The sequence below is a fragment of the Mobula birostris genome, chromosome 32 (assembly GCF_030028105.1).
Source record: "Mobula birostris isolate sMobBir1 chromosome 32, sMobBir1.hap1, whole genome shotgun sequence".
NCBI lineage: Eukaryota > Metazoa > Chordata > Chondrichthyes > Myliobatiformes > Myliobatidae > Mobula > Mobula birostris.
In genome coordinates, this window is record NC_092401.1 from 678,172 (window position 1) to 699,130 (window position 20,959).

At 41.8% G+C, this 20,959-nt stretch overlaps 1 protein-coding gene across 1 annotated transcript in view; it reads right to left on the reverse strand.

Annotated features, from left to right (window-relative positions):
- Positions 1 to 20,679, reverse strand: part of LOC140191265 (nuclear receptor subfamily 5 group A member 2-like) — a 63,457-nt gene extending 42,778 nt beyond the window's left edge. Inside the window, exons 1-2 of the mRNA XM_072248520.1 lie at positions 20,540 to 20,679; positions 16,444 to 16,559 (exon numbers count right to left, since the gene is read on the reverse strand). Of these exons, the coding sequence (XP_072104621.1) occupies positions 16,444 to 16,559; positions 20,540 to 20,615 (192 nt within the window). The 5' untranslated portion in view covers positions 20,616 to 20,679. The remainder of the gene's footprint in view (positions 1 to 16,443; positions 16,560 to 20,539) is intronic.
- Between the last annotated feature and the right edge of the window lie 280 nt (positions 20,680 to 20,959).

A 20,959-nucleotide genomic window follows, 5' to 3' on the forward strand; every position in this document is an offset into this window, starting at 1 on the left:
AGTACGAGTCCCCCGTCACCACTGTAGAAGGCATCGAGAGGAAAGTTAACAAGTGCCTCTGGAGGTGGTTGGGGATTCCCTCCAATTTTTCTTCAGTGGGGCTCTACATAAGATCAGGCTAGCTACAGCTCCCACTGTCATCGGTAGTGGAGGAGTTTGAGGTGACAAAGTGTAGAGTTGTGTTAACACTGAGGGGCTCCAATGACAAACTAATAAAACAAGCAGGAGTCACAACAAGATTGGGCTAAAAGTGGGACGCCAGCTCAGCCACAGATCAGGCTGTGAGCTCCCTGCAATTGAGAGACACCACTGGCAACCCATGCCTGGGACGACAAGGCCTCAGCTCGGCACACTTCCAGTGATGGACCAGTGTAAGTGCAAGGAATAGGCGTGACATGGTCCAGACAGAGGCACATAACCGTGAGGATGAAAGGCAGGTGCCTGGATGAAATAGGATCTTCCTAAGTGCAAGATTACTTGGGCAGAGCTTTAGCGACTGAAGCCCTTCTGCATTTCTTTCCTCCTGTGGTCTGTGTATGACACTCTCCCTGCACCATCACAGCTCCACACATGGGGGCTGAGAGAGGACCCTAACTGCAAGCTTTGTGGTCAGCGGGGTTCACTGGCATGCGTACTGTCTGGACGCAAAACAGCTTTAACACAAGGACGGTATAGGTGGCACTATGACAAGGTCCTGCTGTCCCTTGCTGACACAGTGGAGCAACAGAGGTGTAGAAAGAGACCAGCTGGCAGAGGGGTTAACAAAGCATCAAGGAGAGGGCCACGCCAGTCATAGTAACCAGGCTGAAATCCAGTCTGCTGCAAACTGCCAAATCATAGGAGATGAGGGTCGATGTGGGGAGGAAGCTGCAGTTGCCGGAGGTGATGCAAACCGCACTTCAACCAGACATCATACTATTGTCTATGACAAGAAAATCATCCTGATGGAGCTCACAGTACCATGGGAGGAAGGATGCGAGGAGGCTCATGAGAGAAAGGCCCTGAAGTACCAGCCCTTAGTCCAGAAGTGCAGGGACAAAGGATAGCAGATGTGGCTATTTCCCATGGAGACTGGCCGTAGAGGGTACCCAGCAAGGTTGGTAAGGAGGTTGCTGTCTGTGTTGGGCCTTGATGAAAAGAACAAGAACCAAGTAGCTTATAGGATGGGGAGGAAGCAGGAAGAGCTGCCTGCTGGGTATGGAGCAGACCAGAGGAGTTGAGCAGGAAGTCAGGAGCAGATGAGCAGTGACTTGGCCATCACTGCTGACCTGCTAATTGGAAAGTATAGTGGTTAAGGATTGAAACATTCTATGAAGGTTGAGCACCACCTGACGATATCTGCTCCTGGCTAAAGGCTACAGTTACCTCATCAGGTAACTGTAGAGAGCACCCTGGCATGTGATGCAAGGATTTCCATCATCTGCAGACTTTTTCATGTTAGAAATACTAGAGAAAATAACTCTAGGTAGGGTGAGAGGGAGAAAGCTTAAACAAGGGTTGCACAGACAAGTGGTGTTTTTGCAGGGAGAGTGGTAAGTGCCTGGAATGCACTGCCAGAGTTGGTGATGGAAGACAACACAATAGTGACACTGACAGGCGTTTAGGCAGATACATGAATATGAAGCGAAGATGTGCAGAAAGACAGATCTGGTTTAATTTGGTATCATAATCAGCGGGCCAAAAGACCAACTCAATGATGTAGTAATTACTAAGGTTACTTTGTGACCATTGACCTGTCACGAATGTCCCACGCAGAGAGTCACCAATAAGTTGCACACCACAGTAACTGGGGATGGGCTTCATGGTTCAAAACTGCTACACAGGTGACAATACTTCAGAGGCAGCTTTCACATTCTGCAACAGTTGTGAATCCTACATCGGGATGGTGGCATGTGTTAGGGGATGGTGGTCATTTTCCATCAGCTACTTACACAAACTAAAGCACTGCGAATTTTTGAACTTTTGTTAACATCCATTTTCACTGATGATAATTAAGTCATTGTAACCTATGATAGGCTTGGAATTTTTTGTTCTCTTCAGTATCTTGATTGTGACTGTATTGTTCAATGTCCTCTTACAGCATTATACAGGGATACAGAGGAAAACTGCCATATCTCCCTCTTATGAAATTCACAATGGCCCGTTCCTTCATAATCCCTAGTTCTAGAGATACAGTGGTGCTGCACATATTATTGTGGCACAGATGTATGGCACAGTGTTAGCACAAAGTAATGATAATGCACATCAAGATAGTGAACTTGCTAAATCCTGGAATAGCAACTTTGCTGATGGATATTGGAGGCTCCCTTGTGAAACTGATTTGTGCCTGACTACCAAACATCTCATTAACCCTGTGTAGCCAGTCACTGTCATAACCAGGCTTTCATTAGTGATTGCCACATCGGCATTGTCACTGGCACTGCCCCGGAATGAGTTTCTCAGCAGCGAAATGATGAAAAGGTTCTCTGTACATTGCAGCATACACTGAAAGATGTTACAGCAGCATGTAACCGTTTCCAAAGATCAGTAGTATCTCTCATCGGAACAAACGCATCAAACTAGCACAAGGTTTCCTTGTACCACACATGCAACATCTCCCTCAGAAAATATCATTTGTATTGTTATGAGAGAAAGTATACAACAAATTGCATCATAGACGCACTAACGTGAATTAAACACTGCGCAGGATCAGAAAAGGCTGCAGAGGGCAGTAGGCTCAGCCAGCTCGATGATAGGCACCAGCCTCAACACCATCTAGGACATCTTCAAAGGCAATATCTCCAAAAGGTAGCTTCCACCATCCAAGACCTCCACCACCCAGGACAAGCCCTCTTCTCATTAATACCATCAGAGAGGAGCTTGAAGACACACATTCAATGTTTTAGGAACATCTTCTTCCCTTCCACCATCAGAATTCTGAATGGACAATAAATCCAGCTATATTACCTCACCACTTTTGCTCTCTTGGTGCACTATTTATTTTTCTTTTATATATATATAGATAGATATATATATATATATATATATATATATATATATATATATATATATATATATATATATATAGATATATATATATATATAAAAATAAATATATATAAATATATATATATGAGAGAGAGAGAGAGAGAGAGAGAGAGAGAGAGAAGGCAAATGCAATGTTAGCATTTATTTCAAGGGGAAGAGAATATAAGACCATAAGACATAGGAGCAGAATTAGGCCATCTGGCCCATCAAGTCTGCTCCGACATTCAATCATGGCTGATCTTTTTTTTCTATCTCCTCAACTCAGTTCCCGCCCTTCTTCCTGTAACCTTTGAACCATGTCCAATCAAGAACTATCAATCTCTGCCTTAAGTACATCCAACGACCTGGCCTCCACAGCTGCATGTGGCAACAAATTCCTCAAATTCACCACCCTTTGGCTAAAGAAATTTCTCTGCATCACTGTTTTGAAAGAGTGCCCCTCTACCCTGAGGCTGTGCCCTCTTGTCCTAGACTCTCCCACCATGGGAAACATCCTTTCCACATCTACTCTGTCTTGGTCTTTCAACATTCAAAAGGTTTCAATGAGATCCCCCCTCATCCTTCTGAATTCCAGCAAGAACAGACCCAGAGCCATCAAATGTTTCTCATATGATAACCCTTTATTCCTGGAATCATCCTTGTGAACCTCCTCAGGAAACTGTCCAATGCCAGCACATCTTTTCTAAGATGAGGGGCCCAAAACTGTTCACAATACTCAAAAGTGAGGCCTTACCAGTGCCTAATAAAGCCTCAGCATCACATCCCTGCTCTTGTATTCTAAACCTCTTGAAATGAATGCTAACATGCCATTTGCCTTCCTCACCACTGACTCAACCTGCAAGTTAACTTTCAGAGTGTTCTGCACTAGGACTCCCAAGTCCCTCTGCATCTCAGATTCCTGGATTTTCTCCCAATTTAGAAAATAGTCTGCACATTTATTTCTACTCCCAAAGTATATGAGCATGCATTTTCCAACATTCTATTTCATTTGCCACTTTCTTGCCCATTCTCCTAATCTGCCTAAGTCCTTCTGCACCCTACCTGTTGCCTCAGCACTACCTGCTGCTCCACCAATCTTTGTATCATCTGTAAACTTGGCAACAAAGCCATCTATTCCATCACCTAAGTCACTTATATACGGTATAAAAGAAGCAGCCCCAACACCAACCCCTGCGGAATACCACTAGTCACTGGCAGCCAACCATAAAATAATCCTTTATTTCCACTCATTGCCTCCTACCATTCAGCCAATGCTCTAACCATGTTAGTAACTCCTGTAATACGATGGGCTCTTAACTTGGTAAGCAGCCCCATGTATGGCACCTTGTCAAAGGCCTTCTGAAAGTCCAAATATACCACATCTACTGCATCACCTTTATCTAGCCTACTTGTAATCTCCTGAAAGAATTCCAATAAGTTTGTCAGGCAGGGTTTTCCCTGAAGGAAACCATGCTGACTTTGTACTATCTTGTTCTATGTCACCAAGTACTCCATCACCTCATCCTTAACAATTAACACAACATCTTCCCAACCACTGAGGTCAGGCTAACTAGTCTATAATTTCCTTTCTGCTGCCTTCTTCCTTTCTTAAAGAATGGAGGAACATCTGCAATTTCCAGTCCTCTGGCACCACGCCAGTGTCCAATGATTTTTGAAAGATCATTTCTAATGCCACCACAAACGCTTTCAGAACACTAGGGTGCAGTTCCTCTGGTCCGGTCGATTTATGTACCTTTAGGTCTTTCAGCTATTTGAGCATCTTCTCTCTTGTAACAGTAACTGCACCCACTTCTCTTCCTTAATCCACTACAACATCAGGCATACTGCTAATATCTTCCACAGTGAAGAGTGACGCAAAAAACTCATTTAATACATCAGCCATCCCCTTGTCACCTGTTATTATTTCTCCTGCTTCATTTTTGGGCAGTCCTATATCCACTCTCATTTCTCTTTTACTTTTAACATACTTGAAAAAACTTCTACTGTCCACTTTGATATCATTTGCCAGCTTGCTTTCATATTTCATCTCTTCCCTTCTAATGATTCTTTTAGTTGCCCTCTGTAGGTTCTTAAAAACTTCCCAATCCTCTATCATCCCACTAATTTTTGCTTTGTTGTATGCCCTTTCTTTTGCTTTTACAATAGCTTTGACTTCCCTTGTCAGCCACAGTTGTACTATTTTGCTATTTGAGTATTTCTTCATTTTTGGAATACACATGTACTGTACCTTCCTCATTTTCTCCAGAAACGCACACCATTGCTGCTCTGCTGACATCCCTGCCAGCATCTCCTTCCAATTTACTTTGGCCAACTCCTCTCTCATACCATTCTAATTTCTCTTACTCCACTGAAATATTGCTATGTCAGACTTTACTTTCTCCCTCTCAAATTTCACGTTGAACTCAATCATATTGTGATCACCGGTTTCTAAGGGCTCTTTTACCTTAAGCTCCCTAATCACTTCTGGTTCATTACATAACACCCAATCCAGTATAGCTGATCCCCTAGTAGGCTCAATGACAAACTGCTCTGAAAAGCTATCTCCTAGACATTCAACAAACTCACTCTCTTGAGATCCATTATCAACCTGATTTTCCCAATCTACCTGCATGTTAAAATCTCCCATGACTATCATAACATTGCCCTTTTGACTCGCCTTTTCTATTTCCTATTGTAATCTGTGGTCCACATCCCAGCTGCTGTTGGGAGGCCTGTATATAATTGCCATCAATATCCTCTTACCCTTGAAGTTTCTTGACTCAAACCACAAGGATTCAACATCTTCCGATCCTATGTCACATCTTTCTACTGATTTTATGCCATTCTTTACCAGTAGAGCCACACCATCCTCTCTGCCTACCTTCCTATCCCTCCGATATAACGTGTAACCTTGGGCATTCAGTTCCCAAATATAACTGTCCTTCAGCCACAATTCAGTGATGACCACAGCATCATACCTGGTAATCTGTAATATTGCAACAATATTGCAACCTTATTTCTTATATTATGTGCATTTAGATACAACACCTTGAGTACCGTATTTGCTATCCTTTCTGACTCTGCATCCCTAATGATTTGATGCTCAGTCTGTTGGCTGCAACTAAGTCTCATCCCCTGCTTGCCCTTCCTGACAATCTGACTACACGCTATCTTTACTTTTTTACCATCCGTCCTTTCATGAGTCCCTTCACTCCGGATCCCACCCCCCCGCCACGTTAGTTTTAACCCTCCCCAACAACTCTAACAAACCTGCCTGCAAGAATACTGGTCCCCATCGGGTTCAAGTGCAACCTGTCACCTTTGAAGAGGTCATACCTTCCCCAGAAGAGATCCCAATTATCTGAGAACCTGAAGCCCTGCCCCCTGCACCAGCTTCTCAGCCACACATTTATCTGCCAAATCATCCTGTTTCTACCCTCACTGGCACGTGGCGCAGGCAGCAATTCAGAAATTACTACCCGGAAAGTCCTGCTTCTCAGCTTTCTACCTAGCTCTCTAAATTCACTTTTCAGGACCTCATTGCTTTTCCTCCCTATGTCACTGGTACCAAAACATCTGACTGCTCCCCCTCCCTCTCCAAAATGTTGTGGACGTGATCTGAGACATCCCTGACCTTGGCACCTGGGAGTAACATACCATCCCGTTTATGTGCACAGAATGTCCTGTCTGTTCCCCTCACTATCGAGTCCCCTGTCACTACCGCTCCCTTCTTCTCTCTCTTTCCCTTCTGCACCATGGACCCATACTCAGTGCCTGTAACCAGCTGCCATGGCATTCTTCCAGAAGGTCATCCCCCAGAAAGCTATCCAAAGTGCTATTCTTGTTTTTGAGGGGGAATGGCCATAGGGGTGCTCTGTTCTAACTGCCTATTTCCATTTCTCCTGATAGTCACTCATCTACTTGCTTCCTGCAACTTCGGGGTGAGTACTTCCTTGCAACTTTGATCAATTATATCCTTGCTCTCCCATACAAGCCAAAGGTCATCCAGTTGCTGTTCCAGATCCCTAACACGGTCTTCAAGGAGCTGCAGCCAGACACACTTCACGCAGGGAAGCATATAAAAGCAAGGAGACAATGCTGGCCCTTTATAAGACACTAGTCAGGCCACACTTGAGGTATTGTCATCAGTTTTGGGCCCCATATCTCAGAAACGATGTGAAGTCATTGGTGAGAGTCCAGAGGAGGTTCACAAGGATGATTCCGGGAATGTAAGAGCTAACATATGAGAAGCGTTTGACAGCTTTGGGCCTGTACTCAATGGAATTTAGAAGAATACATTGGGATCTCATTGAAACCGACTGAATGTTGGAATAACTAGATAAGGTGGATGTGGAGAGGATGTTTTCTGTGGTGGGGGTATCCAGAACTAGAGGGCACAACCTCAAAATTGAAAGGAATCCTTTTAGAACAGAGGTAAGGAGGAATTTTGTTAGCCAGAGAGTAGTGAAGCAGTGGAATGCTCATCTACAGAATGCGGTGGAGGCTAAGTCTGTGGGTATACTTAAGGTAGAAATTGACTGTTTCCTGATTGGTCAGGGTATCATAGGTTATGGCGAGAAAGCAGGTGTATGGGGATTGAGAGGGATCCAGGATCAGCCATGATGGAATGGTAGAGCAGACTCGATGGGCTGAATGGCCTAATTCTGCTACTATGTCTTATAGTCATATATTGAAAGAAATTGCAGAGGGCTGTAAGCTCAGTCAGAACCATTACAGGCACAACCCTCTCGACTATCGGGGGCATCTTCCAGAGACGGTGCGTCAAGAAGCACATCTATCACTCAAGACCCACAGAATCTGCAACATACTCCCTTCTCATTAATACCATTCAGGTGGAGGTATGGGAGCCCAAAGACCGACGCTGAATGATTCAGAACAGCTTCTTCCCCTCTGCCATGAAGTTTCGGAATATTCCATGAATCCTTGAACACTACCTTATTATTCTTTTACTTTACACTATTTATCAATTTCTAAATTTCTCATATTTTTTATATCTTTACTTGCACTGCTGCTGCAAAAAGGCAGGTTCCACATCAATGATAATAAATCTAATTTTAATTCTGATTTATGGAAATATTGGCTGATGGACCTGGGAAGAGCCTGTATCTGTATTTTGTCACACACCAGATTACTCCACAGTTAAAGAAAAATCACCTGCTGATGAAGGATCTCAGCACAAGGTGCCCACTGTTTATTCTTCTCCATAGATGCTGCCTGACTTGCTGAGTTCCTTCAGCATTTTGTGTGTGTTGCTTTGGATTTCCAGCACCTGCAGACTTTCTTGTTATTGTAATATATACACACAATATATATATATTCCTCAGCACTGGAGTGTTTTGCAAAGAGAACTGTCAATTATTTAACAAAAATTAATGAATGTGTCTTTTAAGGGCTGGTTTTAAGGCCAAGGCTTTCCAAATCCATCATGACTACTAAAAATGGAATTTCCTGTTTATGGTTTGACATGGTTTGACAGTGTTGTATCTCTTTCCACTATCTCTGTGTTAATTTGTCAGTAAACAAATCCTGTGTAGGTAGCAAAAGGCCCCCCCAGCAGCACCTCCTGGCCTGCTGCATTCACCAGCAACTTTTATGTGTGTGGCCCCTCCAGCAGCTTGATCCTGGATATGAAAACAGGTGTCACTGCCCATTGACTCCCTCCAACAGGAGATCAATAATGTCCATTCAATATGAGATCAATTTCACCAAATGGACTATATTCAAGAAAGGCAGCAATTTTTTGAGAGTAACTGGAATAGAAAGGAAATACTGATTCTTATTGCGAGACTGGTATTTGCTGAATGAAATAATATGATTGCTTGGAGATCTTAAAGAAAAAAATGGATTTTGTGTTCTTGGAATGTAGTTTGCAGCAAAGCAGTCAAATCACTGCACTAGCAATCTAATAGTCTGGAATTAATACCTAGAGATACAAACTGAAATCCCACAGTAATAATTGCTGAATGTAGATTCAGTTAATAATCTGGCTTCTCAAATAAGTAAAGGTTGTAAAAATCCCATTTACTTCATTAAATCCAGTTGACAAGACATCTGATCTCCTTTCCTAGCCTGCACTAGGCTACTCTAGACCCAACAATGTATTGGACTGTGAAATAGTCCATCCTGGTAAATCTTTCCTGCGCTCTTTCTAGTGCAATAGTATCTTTCCTGTAAGAGGATGATCAAAACTGCACACAATACTCTAAGTGAGGACTCACCAATATTTTATATAACTGCAAAATAACTTCCCAACTCTTGTATACTAAATGACCTGGCTGATGAAGGCCAATGTACAAATAGTCATCTTCACCACTTCTACCTGTTACCTAGCTACCTGCTTTCAGCAAAATATGTACTTCCACAGCGAGGTCCCTCTGTTTCACAGCACTTCCCAGAATTCTACTGTAAGGGGTTTCTTTTTTTTATGTCACTGCGTAGTCTAATTAAAATGGCTTCTTTTAAATGTTATGTTATAATTGAAAGGGCTTCTTTATGTTAACTGCTGAGAAAGTCCTCCCGCTAGCAGTTTGTTTGAATCACGTTACTGATAAGAAGATGTTATGAACCAATTGGGATAGTTGTTATGTTTTTGGTGTGTCTATAAGATACTGTATGCGCGGGGTTTTGCGGGGAGAAGGCGGGAGATAGAGACAGAGGATGGAGCAGGTGCTGTGAGTCCGCTAACAGGGTCAGACCCCGAGCGGGGCGTTCGGCGAGGAGAGGCGACAGAGACGGACTCATGTGGAGCATCTGGTTGACCACCACTGTTGGTCCCAGGCGGCCGGTCGGGGTGGTCCGAAGGGTCGCAGGGTGAAGAAGAAGGGTCCTGAGCTCCAACTGTTTGTGCACGAAGAGATTGAACTTTGATAAGTGTGGCGCCTTTGATTTTCCATTTATATTTTATTCTCTATTAATTATATAGTTTCAGTAATATCTATAAACTGTAAATCATTTAATCATATCCGGTGAGTTGTCTGTTATTTGGGCGGGGTGGGGTACATCACACAGCATCCACACAAACTGATTACCCAGTTTGACGGGGCCGAGGGCTGTTTCCCTAGACGACAGCGAGCCGAGCGACCCTGAGGCTGGCCAGGGGGGCTACACTATTATTCACTGTATGTCCTTTCTTGCTTTGAACTCCCAAAAGGCAATATTTCACATTTATCTCAACTGAAGGCCATTTGCCAGTCCAGAGCTACATACTGTACCTAGCTGATCAATATCCCTCTATAATTTTTCATAACCTTCCACACTATCTACAACACCACTGATTTCAGTAGCATCTGCAAACTTATTACCCATGTGTAACAATAGCAAAAATCACTGCTTAGAGTTCGATTTCAGCAACTGCCTGTAAGGAGTTTATACATTCTCCCGGTAATCGTGTGGGTTTCCTCTGGATGCTCTGGTTTCCTCCACATGAAAAACATTTGCAGTCGGGGTTAATGAGCTGTGGGCATGCAACGCTGGCACCAAAAACATGGCAACACTTGCAAGCTCCCTAGCCACAATCCTCAGACTGCGGACTGTGTTGGTCATTGATGTATTTCACTGTGTTTTGATCTTTCAATGTACATGTAACAAATAAAGCTAATCTTTAAAAATTTTTATCTTTATATACCATATCCAATTAACTTATATAAATTACAATCAAAAGTTCCCAGCACTAACACCTGTGATACACCGCTACACACAAGTTTCCAGTCTGAGAAACATCCCTCAGCTATCAAACTGTATCCTATCCCTTAGTCCAGGGGACCCAAACTTTTTTGCACAGCGGACTGCTTTAATATTGACAATACTCTTGCCGGCCGACCGACCGACCGGGGGGGGGGGGGGGGGGGGAGGAGGGTTGCCAACGAACAAGAGTAGCAGTCAAACGCGTTGTTTACCCAAAAGACTACAATGACCATGAAGCCTTGCGCTGGCACCAATGCACATGCGCGTTGGGACTTGCCGATTCCACCTCCCTCGGAGCAAATCCTTTTTGGCGATTCTGTTCGTGGGTGGGGGTGGGTGTTGATCACTACCGGAATATAGGTGATAAGTGGGTAAGACACTCAATTTTATTTCTAAAAAGGTTTATCTAACGAATTTAATATTAAACACAGAGCGCATATTTTCCTCGCATGGATATAATGATAAGTCAATTATCAGGGGAGCTTGAAGTAAGTATTGAACGAACTTCCAGTGGAAGTGGTAGAAGCAGGTTCGATACGATCATTTACAGAAAAATTGGATAGGTATATGGACAGGAAAGGAATGGAGGGTTCTGGGCTGAGTGCAGGTCGGTGGGACTAGGTGAGAGTAGCGTTCGGCACGGACTAGAAGGGCAGAGATGGCCTGTTTCCGTGCTGTAATTGCTATATGGCTATGTAGGTCACTTATAATCAATAGCATCATAACATTTTAAGTAATATTTGGATATTAAACGCACAGCAAATATTTTCCCCGTATGAATATATAAAATCATTGCAACACACCAATATCGCTGAATCAGTGAGAGCCCTGGGCTTGTTTCCCTGCAACAACACCGTCCCATTGAGGGGTGATGGGAGACAGCGATACTCGAAGGGGGTTCCTGATGTCCAGTCTATTTAGTTTTCGTTGCATTCATTGCAGAAAACTCCGCTTCGCAGAAAAATGTTGAAAATGGAAGCAACGTTTTCAGTGCTTTCGTGGCTATCTCAGGATATTTAGCCTTGACTTTGATCCAAAATGCCGGTAGAGATGTTATGTCAAACATACTTTTCAGCCCGCCGTCATTTGCAAGCTCGAGGAGTTGATCGCCTTCCCGCCCTGACACAGATGACGCGCAGGTTATGACCTCGCATGCGTAATGGCTGATCAGTGGCCGTGACAGGGAATGAGGAATGGTGCAGCTGACCAAATCATATCGTTTCCTCGCGGCCCGGTGGTTGGGGACCGCTGCTCAATTATGAATGATTTCCACTATCTCTCCTGGATCTCATGTGAGTTAAATTTCCAGCCTAGCCTGCTGGGCTTCCATTCAAAAGCCTTGCTCGAGTCCGTACAGGCAACAATCGTCTACCCTCTTATGTAGTTCATTTGAAGATCTTCAAGAGATTTGTCAGACCGGAATTCCTATGCACAAAGAATATGGCCCCATCTCTCAAAATGTTGACCATTAAGTATGACATAAAAGACCCCAGAACATGATCTTAGAGGACAAAAACAATCTCATCGGTGTCCTAATCAAAATTTATTTCTCATTTGAGGTCAGTAAAACAGAAAATATCATTGTAACTCTGATGTAACAGAGATTGTGGCATGTGACACGTGACACATTATTGTCTGGCCTGGGGTATTATAAAACAAGACATTGCATCCAGCACTTCTGCACCTATTTGGATATGTTGAAGAGTTTAATTTCCCCTGGCATTTTTGAGTAATATTCTTTCCTCCAGCTGTATATTCAAATCAGCCTTACCTCCATGGACTTTGCCTGTACTGCTCACTGTCTCCATAAAGCAGCCAACATAATTAAGTATCACCTTCCTCCACGGACATTCCCTTTTCTATCCTTTCCCCTTGGGATGAAGGTACAAAAGTTTGGACTTACGTACCACCAGGCTCAAGTACAGCTTCTATCCCACTCTTATAAGGTATCAGAATAGACCTCCTGTATGATAAGATGCACTCTTGACCTCAGGTTCTACTTCTACATGGCCTTGAACTTTATTGTCTGTCTGAATTGCATTTTCTCTGTCATTGCCTTTCCCTTGTACCAACTCAATATCCTGATGTGATGTAATGATGTCTACTGAAGGCATGCAAAACAATGGGTTGTCACTCACTGTACCTTTGTAGATGTAAGAATAATAAATCAATTTACCAATATTCCTTCTCCAGCAATTGGTGATAATTATTTTGCATATGTGGATGGGAACAACTCATTATTGAGATCCTTTCATATACACCACTTTATTAGATACACCTGTACACTTGCTCATTAATGTAAATATCTAATCAATCAATCAATCAATCATGTGCAGCATAAATGCATGCAGACATGGTCAAGAGGTTCAGTTGATGTTCACAGCAAACAGTAGAATAGGAAAGAAATGTGATCAAAGTGACTTTGACAGTGGAATGATTGCTGGTGCCAGATGAAGTGGTTTGGGTATCTCAGAAACTGCTGACTTCCTGGGATTTTCATTCACAACAGTCTCTAGAGTTTACAGAGAATAGTACAAAAAAAAAGACAATCCTGTGAGGGGCAGTTCTGTGGGCAAAATAAGAGAGGTCAGAGGAGAATGGTCAGACTGGTTCAGATTGACAGGCAGATGACAATAACTCTAAAGAGTATCTCTGAAGAGTTAACACTATATCTTGAAATGGACGGGCCACAGCACCAGAAGATCATGAACGTGCACTCAGTATCCATTTCATTACAAGAGGTATCTAATAAAGCAACCACTGAGTGTGTATTTTCCAGATTTACTGTAGATAAGGAACAGAATTCAAATTTCCTTTCATCTGCAATGAGGTTTGAACTTGGATTTATCAATTACTCATTGAGACATATGTTTTTTTTAAGCAAATTAATCCTTACAAAACCTTTGTTGTTGTATTACTAATCTAGTAATTAAAGTCCAGGGTTATTGTTCCTGTGGATAACAATAGCATATTACATCATAAGATCGTTGAAGGTAAGGAAATTTAATATCCACTTTTAGTCTGTCCATCATAAAAGATTTCAATGTTTCCCTGATGGATTATTACTGCCTATGTTGTGTGAAGGAATAACCTATTATTAACTTTGAGATTTCTTTTCACAAAATCATTTTTCTACGTGGGAGATCACTGCAGCAGTATTAGAAAACTCTAGCAAAATTTAGCAAATGTGCCAATTGCTTCACGAAATGAATCTGTTGCAATAGACATATAAGTATTAAATCAAGTCAACTTGTTTGTAACCAGCCACAGGAACATTGCGATCTAGGAAGACAAATAATAACCAGAAGCTTGTTGCAAACGCAAAAAGTCTGAGGATTTTCTATAAATATCTGAAGAAACTGTAAAGTTTGTTACTGCTATCAAATTTAACAAGGTCTTTGTCACAATATTATTCCCTTCTTGAAAATTACAATATCAAACCATTCTAAATCCATAATGAATAACATCTTGCTCAAGTGGTTACTCTGCTTTCAAAAGTCCCAACATCCCTCCTAAATGCTTTTGATGTGGTACTAAACTATTTGACCTTAAAAGGCACTACCTCCAATCCAGTGATTCATTCTATCAATATGGGTATTAACAGCAGGACGAGTGTTTAATATACATTACTAAGTTGTTCTTGAACTGAGTCACATTTAGACCAATTCAGATGTCACAAGAACAAAGGCACAAAACTGCCCGAAATAGAGGCAGAAATTGGTCACCAGCCTCTTATGCCTGGCACCATTCAATATGATCATATCTGATTTATGCTGTCCTCGACTCCTCACCCTGAATTCCTCAATATTTCAAATATTTGTCTATCCCTACTTTAAGTATGCCTAATGATCTGGCCTTCATCTTCTGGGGGTAGATTTCCAGAGAGTTACTACCCTATAAATTAAGAAATTTCTACACACCTCAGTTTTAAATGGCCACCTAACTTATAATGCAATAAGATATAGGAGCTGATCATGGCTGATCCATTTTTCCTCTGAGCCCCAATCTCCTGCCTTCCTCCCGTATCCCAATTATCTTGTAACTACAGTATGTTCCCTTGTTCAAGACTCTTCCACAAGTAGAAAAATCAACTGTTTCAACTGGAGGCAACACAGATTTTGGATAAGGATGACAGATTTTCTTCTCATGAATCCATGGGGAAACCAGAGTGGCTTTTACTAAATTTGTTGGTTCTATTATCATTACTGATTATAAACTTATCAAAGTTTGAAGTAAATTTATTATCAAAGTACATATATGTTACCATATACAAGCCTGAGATTCATTTTCTTGCGGGCATTCACAATAGATCAAAGAAACGCAGTAGAATCAACGAAAATCTGCATACGAGGACTAGCAAACAGCCAGTGTGCTAAAGAAGACGATCAAAAATACAATCAAAAGCAGATAGTAATAAATAAGTAAAATTCAGAACATGAGTTGCGGAGTCCATGAAAGTGAATCCATTGTTAGTTCATCAGCATCTCTAATCCTAGTAACTATGGTGGCATTTGAACTTCTATCTCTGAGAGCCGCCTTCCCATGTTTCAGAGGAACCACTGACACTCAACCAACCTTGGATAATAACTAGGAGGAAGTTGCTTGGCTGACATCTATGATCTTTAGATTAAGGTTTATTGTATTATTGGGATGTAAGAGTGGGAAATGTACTAAGGGTTGCTTTTAACTTTAATCCACCCTTGTTGAATGCTAACATTCCAACAGGTCATTAGATCAGAGCTCGCAGGGAACCTGAAAAGTGATCTTAAAGGGGTGTATAAAATTATGAAGGACACAGATAGAGGTGAATAGAAGTAGCCTTTTTCTCAGGTTTGGGAAGTCAAGATCTGGAAGGCATAGGTTTAATACGGGAGGTGAAAGATTTAATAGGTATTTGAGGGACAAGTTGTTTCTTTACACAAGGGGGGTATTTATGTGGAATGTGCTGCTAGAGGAAGTGCTGGAACAGGTATATTAACAACGTTTAAAAGACAGTTGGACAGGTGCATAGATTGTAAAGGTTTAGAAGGTTATGGGCCAAACACTGATATGTGGGACTAACTTGGATTGGCACCTTAGCTGGCCAGAGCAGTTGGACTGATAAGTCTGTTTCTGTGCTGTATGTCTGTATAAAACTATGATTCTGGTTGCTGTCACTTCTTTTTAGATTAAAGGCGATGGAAACCGTCAGATGCAGGATGAGGGAAGCATTACAAATGCAGGAATATACAAATATTAGAAGAGAAGTAAGAAAGAATAAACAATAAGTTACCTCAAACAGTCTAATGGGGTGTGTTGGGGGGGGGAGGGGTCGGTCATCACTTCCCTGGCTATAGGTTGACTCATTATTGAACCAAATGGCTGAGGGGAAGAATGACCTCCTGCAATGCTCTTTGCAGCAGCACGGTTGTCTCAACACAGATAATATGAAACCTAAAACTACACATCACTAGGCTCAAAGACAACATCTACCCCACTATTAGGAGCCTATTGAATGGTTCCATAGTAGACAGGACAGACTCTTGACCTCACAATCAAACTTGTCATGTTCTTACATTGCACCTGCTCTGGAACTGTAACATGATTTTCCTGTTTTACCTTCAGTTCATTGTGTAATGATTCGATCCATTTGAATAGATTACAAGATGAGCATTTCCCTGTACCTCAGTGCATGATAATAATAAACCAATTCCAGTTGCAAGGTCTCAAGAATTAGCTGACAACACTTCATACCTTACAACTTTCACATGTTAGGAGTCCATAGTGATATCCCGAGACCTTGTCTCCACAAATCGGACACAACTCCTCACACATTGGTACGAAGGGGTACTCCATTTTAACTTGGGAATCTGTGATTCAAAGAAGCAAAATGTTATTGATGTGTTCAAATTTGTAGTCTGTTCCCTCATCTGTCCCATAATCTCATGAATTTGCCCTGTTAAAACAATGTGTTTGAACAAAATCATTCCTGGTTGATTTTCTAAAGAGAAAATGAAAGAGGGAATAAAATTTGCATTTTATAGCAGCCCTCATCTCCTTTCAAATTGTGCAGATCATCTTACAGATAAAATGCCCTTTAGAAGCACAATATCTGAATACAGATGATTTCTATGCAGCAAGCCCCCAATAACAGAAGTAGGATAATGAAATGGTAATGAAGAGCTCTTGTCAGACTTGAACTCCTGCTCTTTTCCAGAACAATATCTACATTCGCCTGGGAAAGCAAAGAGGCCTCAAAGCTTTGCTTCCATCTTTTCTACGGCAGCATTCCCTCAGTACTGTAGTGAAGAGTTTTTGTGCTCTAGTCTCAGGAGTGTGAATGAACACAGTCTTCAGTCCCAGAGGGAAGAGCACTTCCCATCGAGAAACAACATAAAGCATAGAACAGTGAGTAGATTTAATATCTTCAATGGGAATCCAAATTACACTGGAAATCAGAATGAGAATCAGGTTTAATATCACTGACATAAACACAAGAGGTTCTGCAGATGCTGGAAATCCAGAGCAACACACACAAAATGCTGGAGGAATGTTTCGGGCCCAATGGCATCCTGGTAAAGGGTCTCAGTCTGAAACGTCGACTCTTTACTCCTTTCCATGGATGCTGCCTGACCTGCTAATATCACTGACATGTCGTGACATTTTTAATTTTGCTGCAATAGTAGCGATTAAGCAAGGAGCAATGTGATCGTTGCCTGAAGGTGAACTAGTATCAAGATCATCTGGAGTTTATCACTTTCTTACAGACACTGTTGGGTCCATTACTGGAACCTTAGTTTTCTGCTGCTGTTTATATTCAAGACTTCAGGGATCAGGTTGAAGAAAGTGAATACATCAGCAAGTTTCATTTATCCTGAACCAAAATGAAAATTGCAGTATTTGGGGCAGAGTGTGACCTTTTGTTTTGCAAAAAGTATAGTGAAAACTGTGCACGACCTTGGGGTATTTAAAGCATAGAAGGTAGCACAAATTTTCAATGTCTCAACCTCTGTCCCTTGCATATCCACATCAACATCTACTTTAGGTCCTTTGAAATCTCCCTCCTCTTCTCCTGATGGTACGTCAACATCATAGTCTCCTTTCAGTTTTGTATCTTTCAAACTGAGATCATAGTCAACAACTAGCTTCAAACTTTGGTCACTACTTCAGACTTTACCTCTTATAGTATCCTGCAGATCCTTAGATACCTACAGTACTGTAACTCTGTGGATACTGAGTATGAGTGACGACTATTGTCTCTGACTGTCAAAATTAGACTGGTCACTTCGCAATGGTGCATCAGTGCAGAGTCTCTTGAACTTCAATTGCAACCCATGAAAGGTAAAAAAACAATGCAATGCAACTGGATGATGAATTAAGCAGATGCTATATTTTGTGGGATATCTCAGATTTGCACAGTGTTGGTGACCAAAATCAGCCCATCAAGATTTAGGAAAGGAAAGAGCTTATGGTGATCGAATTTGAGTGTGAAAGGATATCTTAAGGAAGGGGGGAGGAAAATTTGGAGTGGCAGTGGTTTAGAAGTGAGTTTAGTCAGTCAAAGTAAATCAGATTGAAAGAACTGCTACAGGATTTTTCTTCTGATTTTTCTTTCAGCTTCACTTCAGTACCAAAGTGATGAGATAAAGAGACAAGAGATTCTTCAGATGCTTGAGGAACGCATGAAAAACACTGGAGTAACTCAGCAAATCAGGCAGCATATTTGAGGGGAAAAGATAATTGATGCTTTGAGCTGAGACCGTGCATCCTGTTAAAAGAATCAATGTAATGAATACTGTGGGAAAATGACACATGATCTTACCGAATGGCATGAATGGCATAAAAGATCTTCCTTCCACAACACGGATCAGCAAAAACAACTTTCAATCACCCTACATTTAGTGACTTAATTGTCTTCACCTCTTCATCATCTGCCCCAACCTCCCCCCCTCCCCACCCCAGATTTTACTACTCACCAACATACTCAGGGCTTTATCACCCACCATAGCTCTATTAAGGAAAGCACTCAAAGTTGCTGGTGAATGCAGCAGGCCAGGCAGCATCTCTAGGAAGAGGTACAGTACCCTGCAGGCCAGGCAGCATCTCTAGGAAGAGGTACAGTACCCTGCTTGGCCTGCTGTGTTTACCAGCAACTTTGATGTGTGTTGCTTGAATTTCCAGCATCTGCAGAATTCCTGTTGTTTATAGCTCTATTAATATGGGTTTGAAAAATCCAACACTCCAGCTCAAAGCCTCGTCACTAAACTGCCAATAATTAGCAGTGGAAGAACATAAGAATTGGAGCCAATCAGCCTCATGACTGTTCTGCTTTTCAATTAACCTACCAAACCGTACATATAGGGTACTTGAAGGGAATCCACACAGTCACAGGGAGAGGGTGCAAATTCAACACAGGCAAAATGAGAAGTCTGAATTGAACCTGGGCATTACTGTGACACCCTGCTGCATCCAGATCCCTTACAGACCGCACGTCCATCAAACTTTTCCAAAGCCAATAGGGATGGAATATTTACTTAAGTAAGTCCTGTTTTTAGTTTCCTTTACTTTATGCATTGCTATTGTTTCCCCTTTAAAAGCAAAATAACAGGGGATTATTAAAAAATGAAGAGGTTCGTCGAAAGAAAATATGTTGAGGTGCATGTTAAGTTTCAGAGCTCAAGGTACAATACAGAGGAGAGCAATTAAATTAAGCGATTAAATCTGAAATGTCTTTTAAGATTTGCATACAAGTGCACTCAGAGCTCTCTAAACTCAAATAGGTTTTCATATCTTTCAACTGTAAAAAAGAGTTTTGTCTTGCAATTTCTTTTGACTGCAGTGGATGGCCTTACGTCACAGGACGGAGAGGACGCTAGTCATTTGAGTGGCATTGCTCAATAACAGAGATAAGACCTTTCATGGGTGCTTTCAAAGGTGGAGTGAGGGAAATTAAAAAAAAGAATTAGTTGGTGTCTTCTGCATGATCCCCGTGTGTTGAGTTATGTGAGGAGGAAGGTTCTGTGCTGTGCTTTGTGTGTGATCAATTTAACACCACACAGAGCACTGTAACCATTTATTAATAAGCTTCAAGCTCATTCATTTATGAATAAGGGTAAAAACTATGGAAACATCCCATTGGTCCCCTTGGTTTTGTATTGAAAAAAGACACAACTTCTGTTGTTTTAGAAATAAGGGAGATGAACAGAGTGAGAAAGTTGCAATGTAACATGCTGATGTGCTTGAGAAAGACTTTCAAAACACAAAATCCCTTGCAGGTCAGATATTATGTGTCTCAGAGGGGAAAACTAATATCACTATAAGAGATTGGGGGAGAAACATCCCTTTACAAATGTGCTGTGGCAAACTACAAACAAATACCTGGAACGTTCCCTCTGTTCCCAAAACTGCAAACTTTTTCCAGAGATAACCGAAAAATACAGAAGAACACCAAGTGTATACAATGCCACAGGAATATTTGTGCAGAAGCTTCATCATTGATTGCTAATCAAAGTGATTTGTGTGTGTGTGTGTGTGTATATATACTTCAGGAGTTTGTCTAGATATTGTCAAATCCTCAGTGATCACCTTCCAAGCCTTCATCCAGTCTGACTCCAGAAAGCCATTAGGAATGAAAGTATTTTCATTACTGTGTATTAAAAAAGAAGCCAATTCATCCAACAAATAAATGATAGTGTTAAATTTGTAACAAATCTATTGGACATTGTGCCTCAAACAACACATCGTGCTGGATGAATGAGTTAGGAATTTTTGCAAACAAAATAATTTCTGAAGATGGAAATTTACCAGCAACACAGTTAAAAGGAAAGAAACACAAGTTTCCTGTACTCACTGTGTATCAACATTTGGTCTGATCCCGAATCCTGAATGTAGAGGAAGCTGTTCTCAGTGTCTATGTTTGGCAGCATTGCCAAAGCTGAGGCTGTCAGCTGTGAGCACGCTCCTGGGGACACACTGCGCCGTTAACACTAGAGGTGCTTTGTAGCGACTGTGGTGAGCAGGGAAAGCATCTTCACAGGAAGAGGAGGAGGGACAGAGCCGCTCAGTGGACTGACATGCTGACTGGCCACTCATCGATTGTTCCTTATCATCCAATGGTTAGGAGATTAAGTAACAGAAACGGGAGCTTACACATTAACCATGTCAGTCTTATCGTGGCTAGTTTACCATCATGATTGGACTGGTTTATTCAGCAGGCCTCTGACCTCACTGAACGCATGGGTCAATTCAGCACAGATCAGAGGGCTTTGCA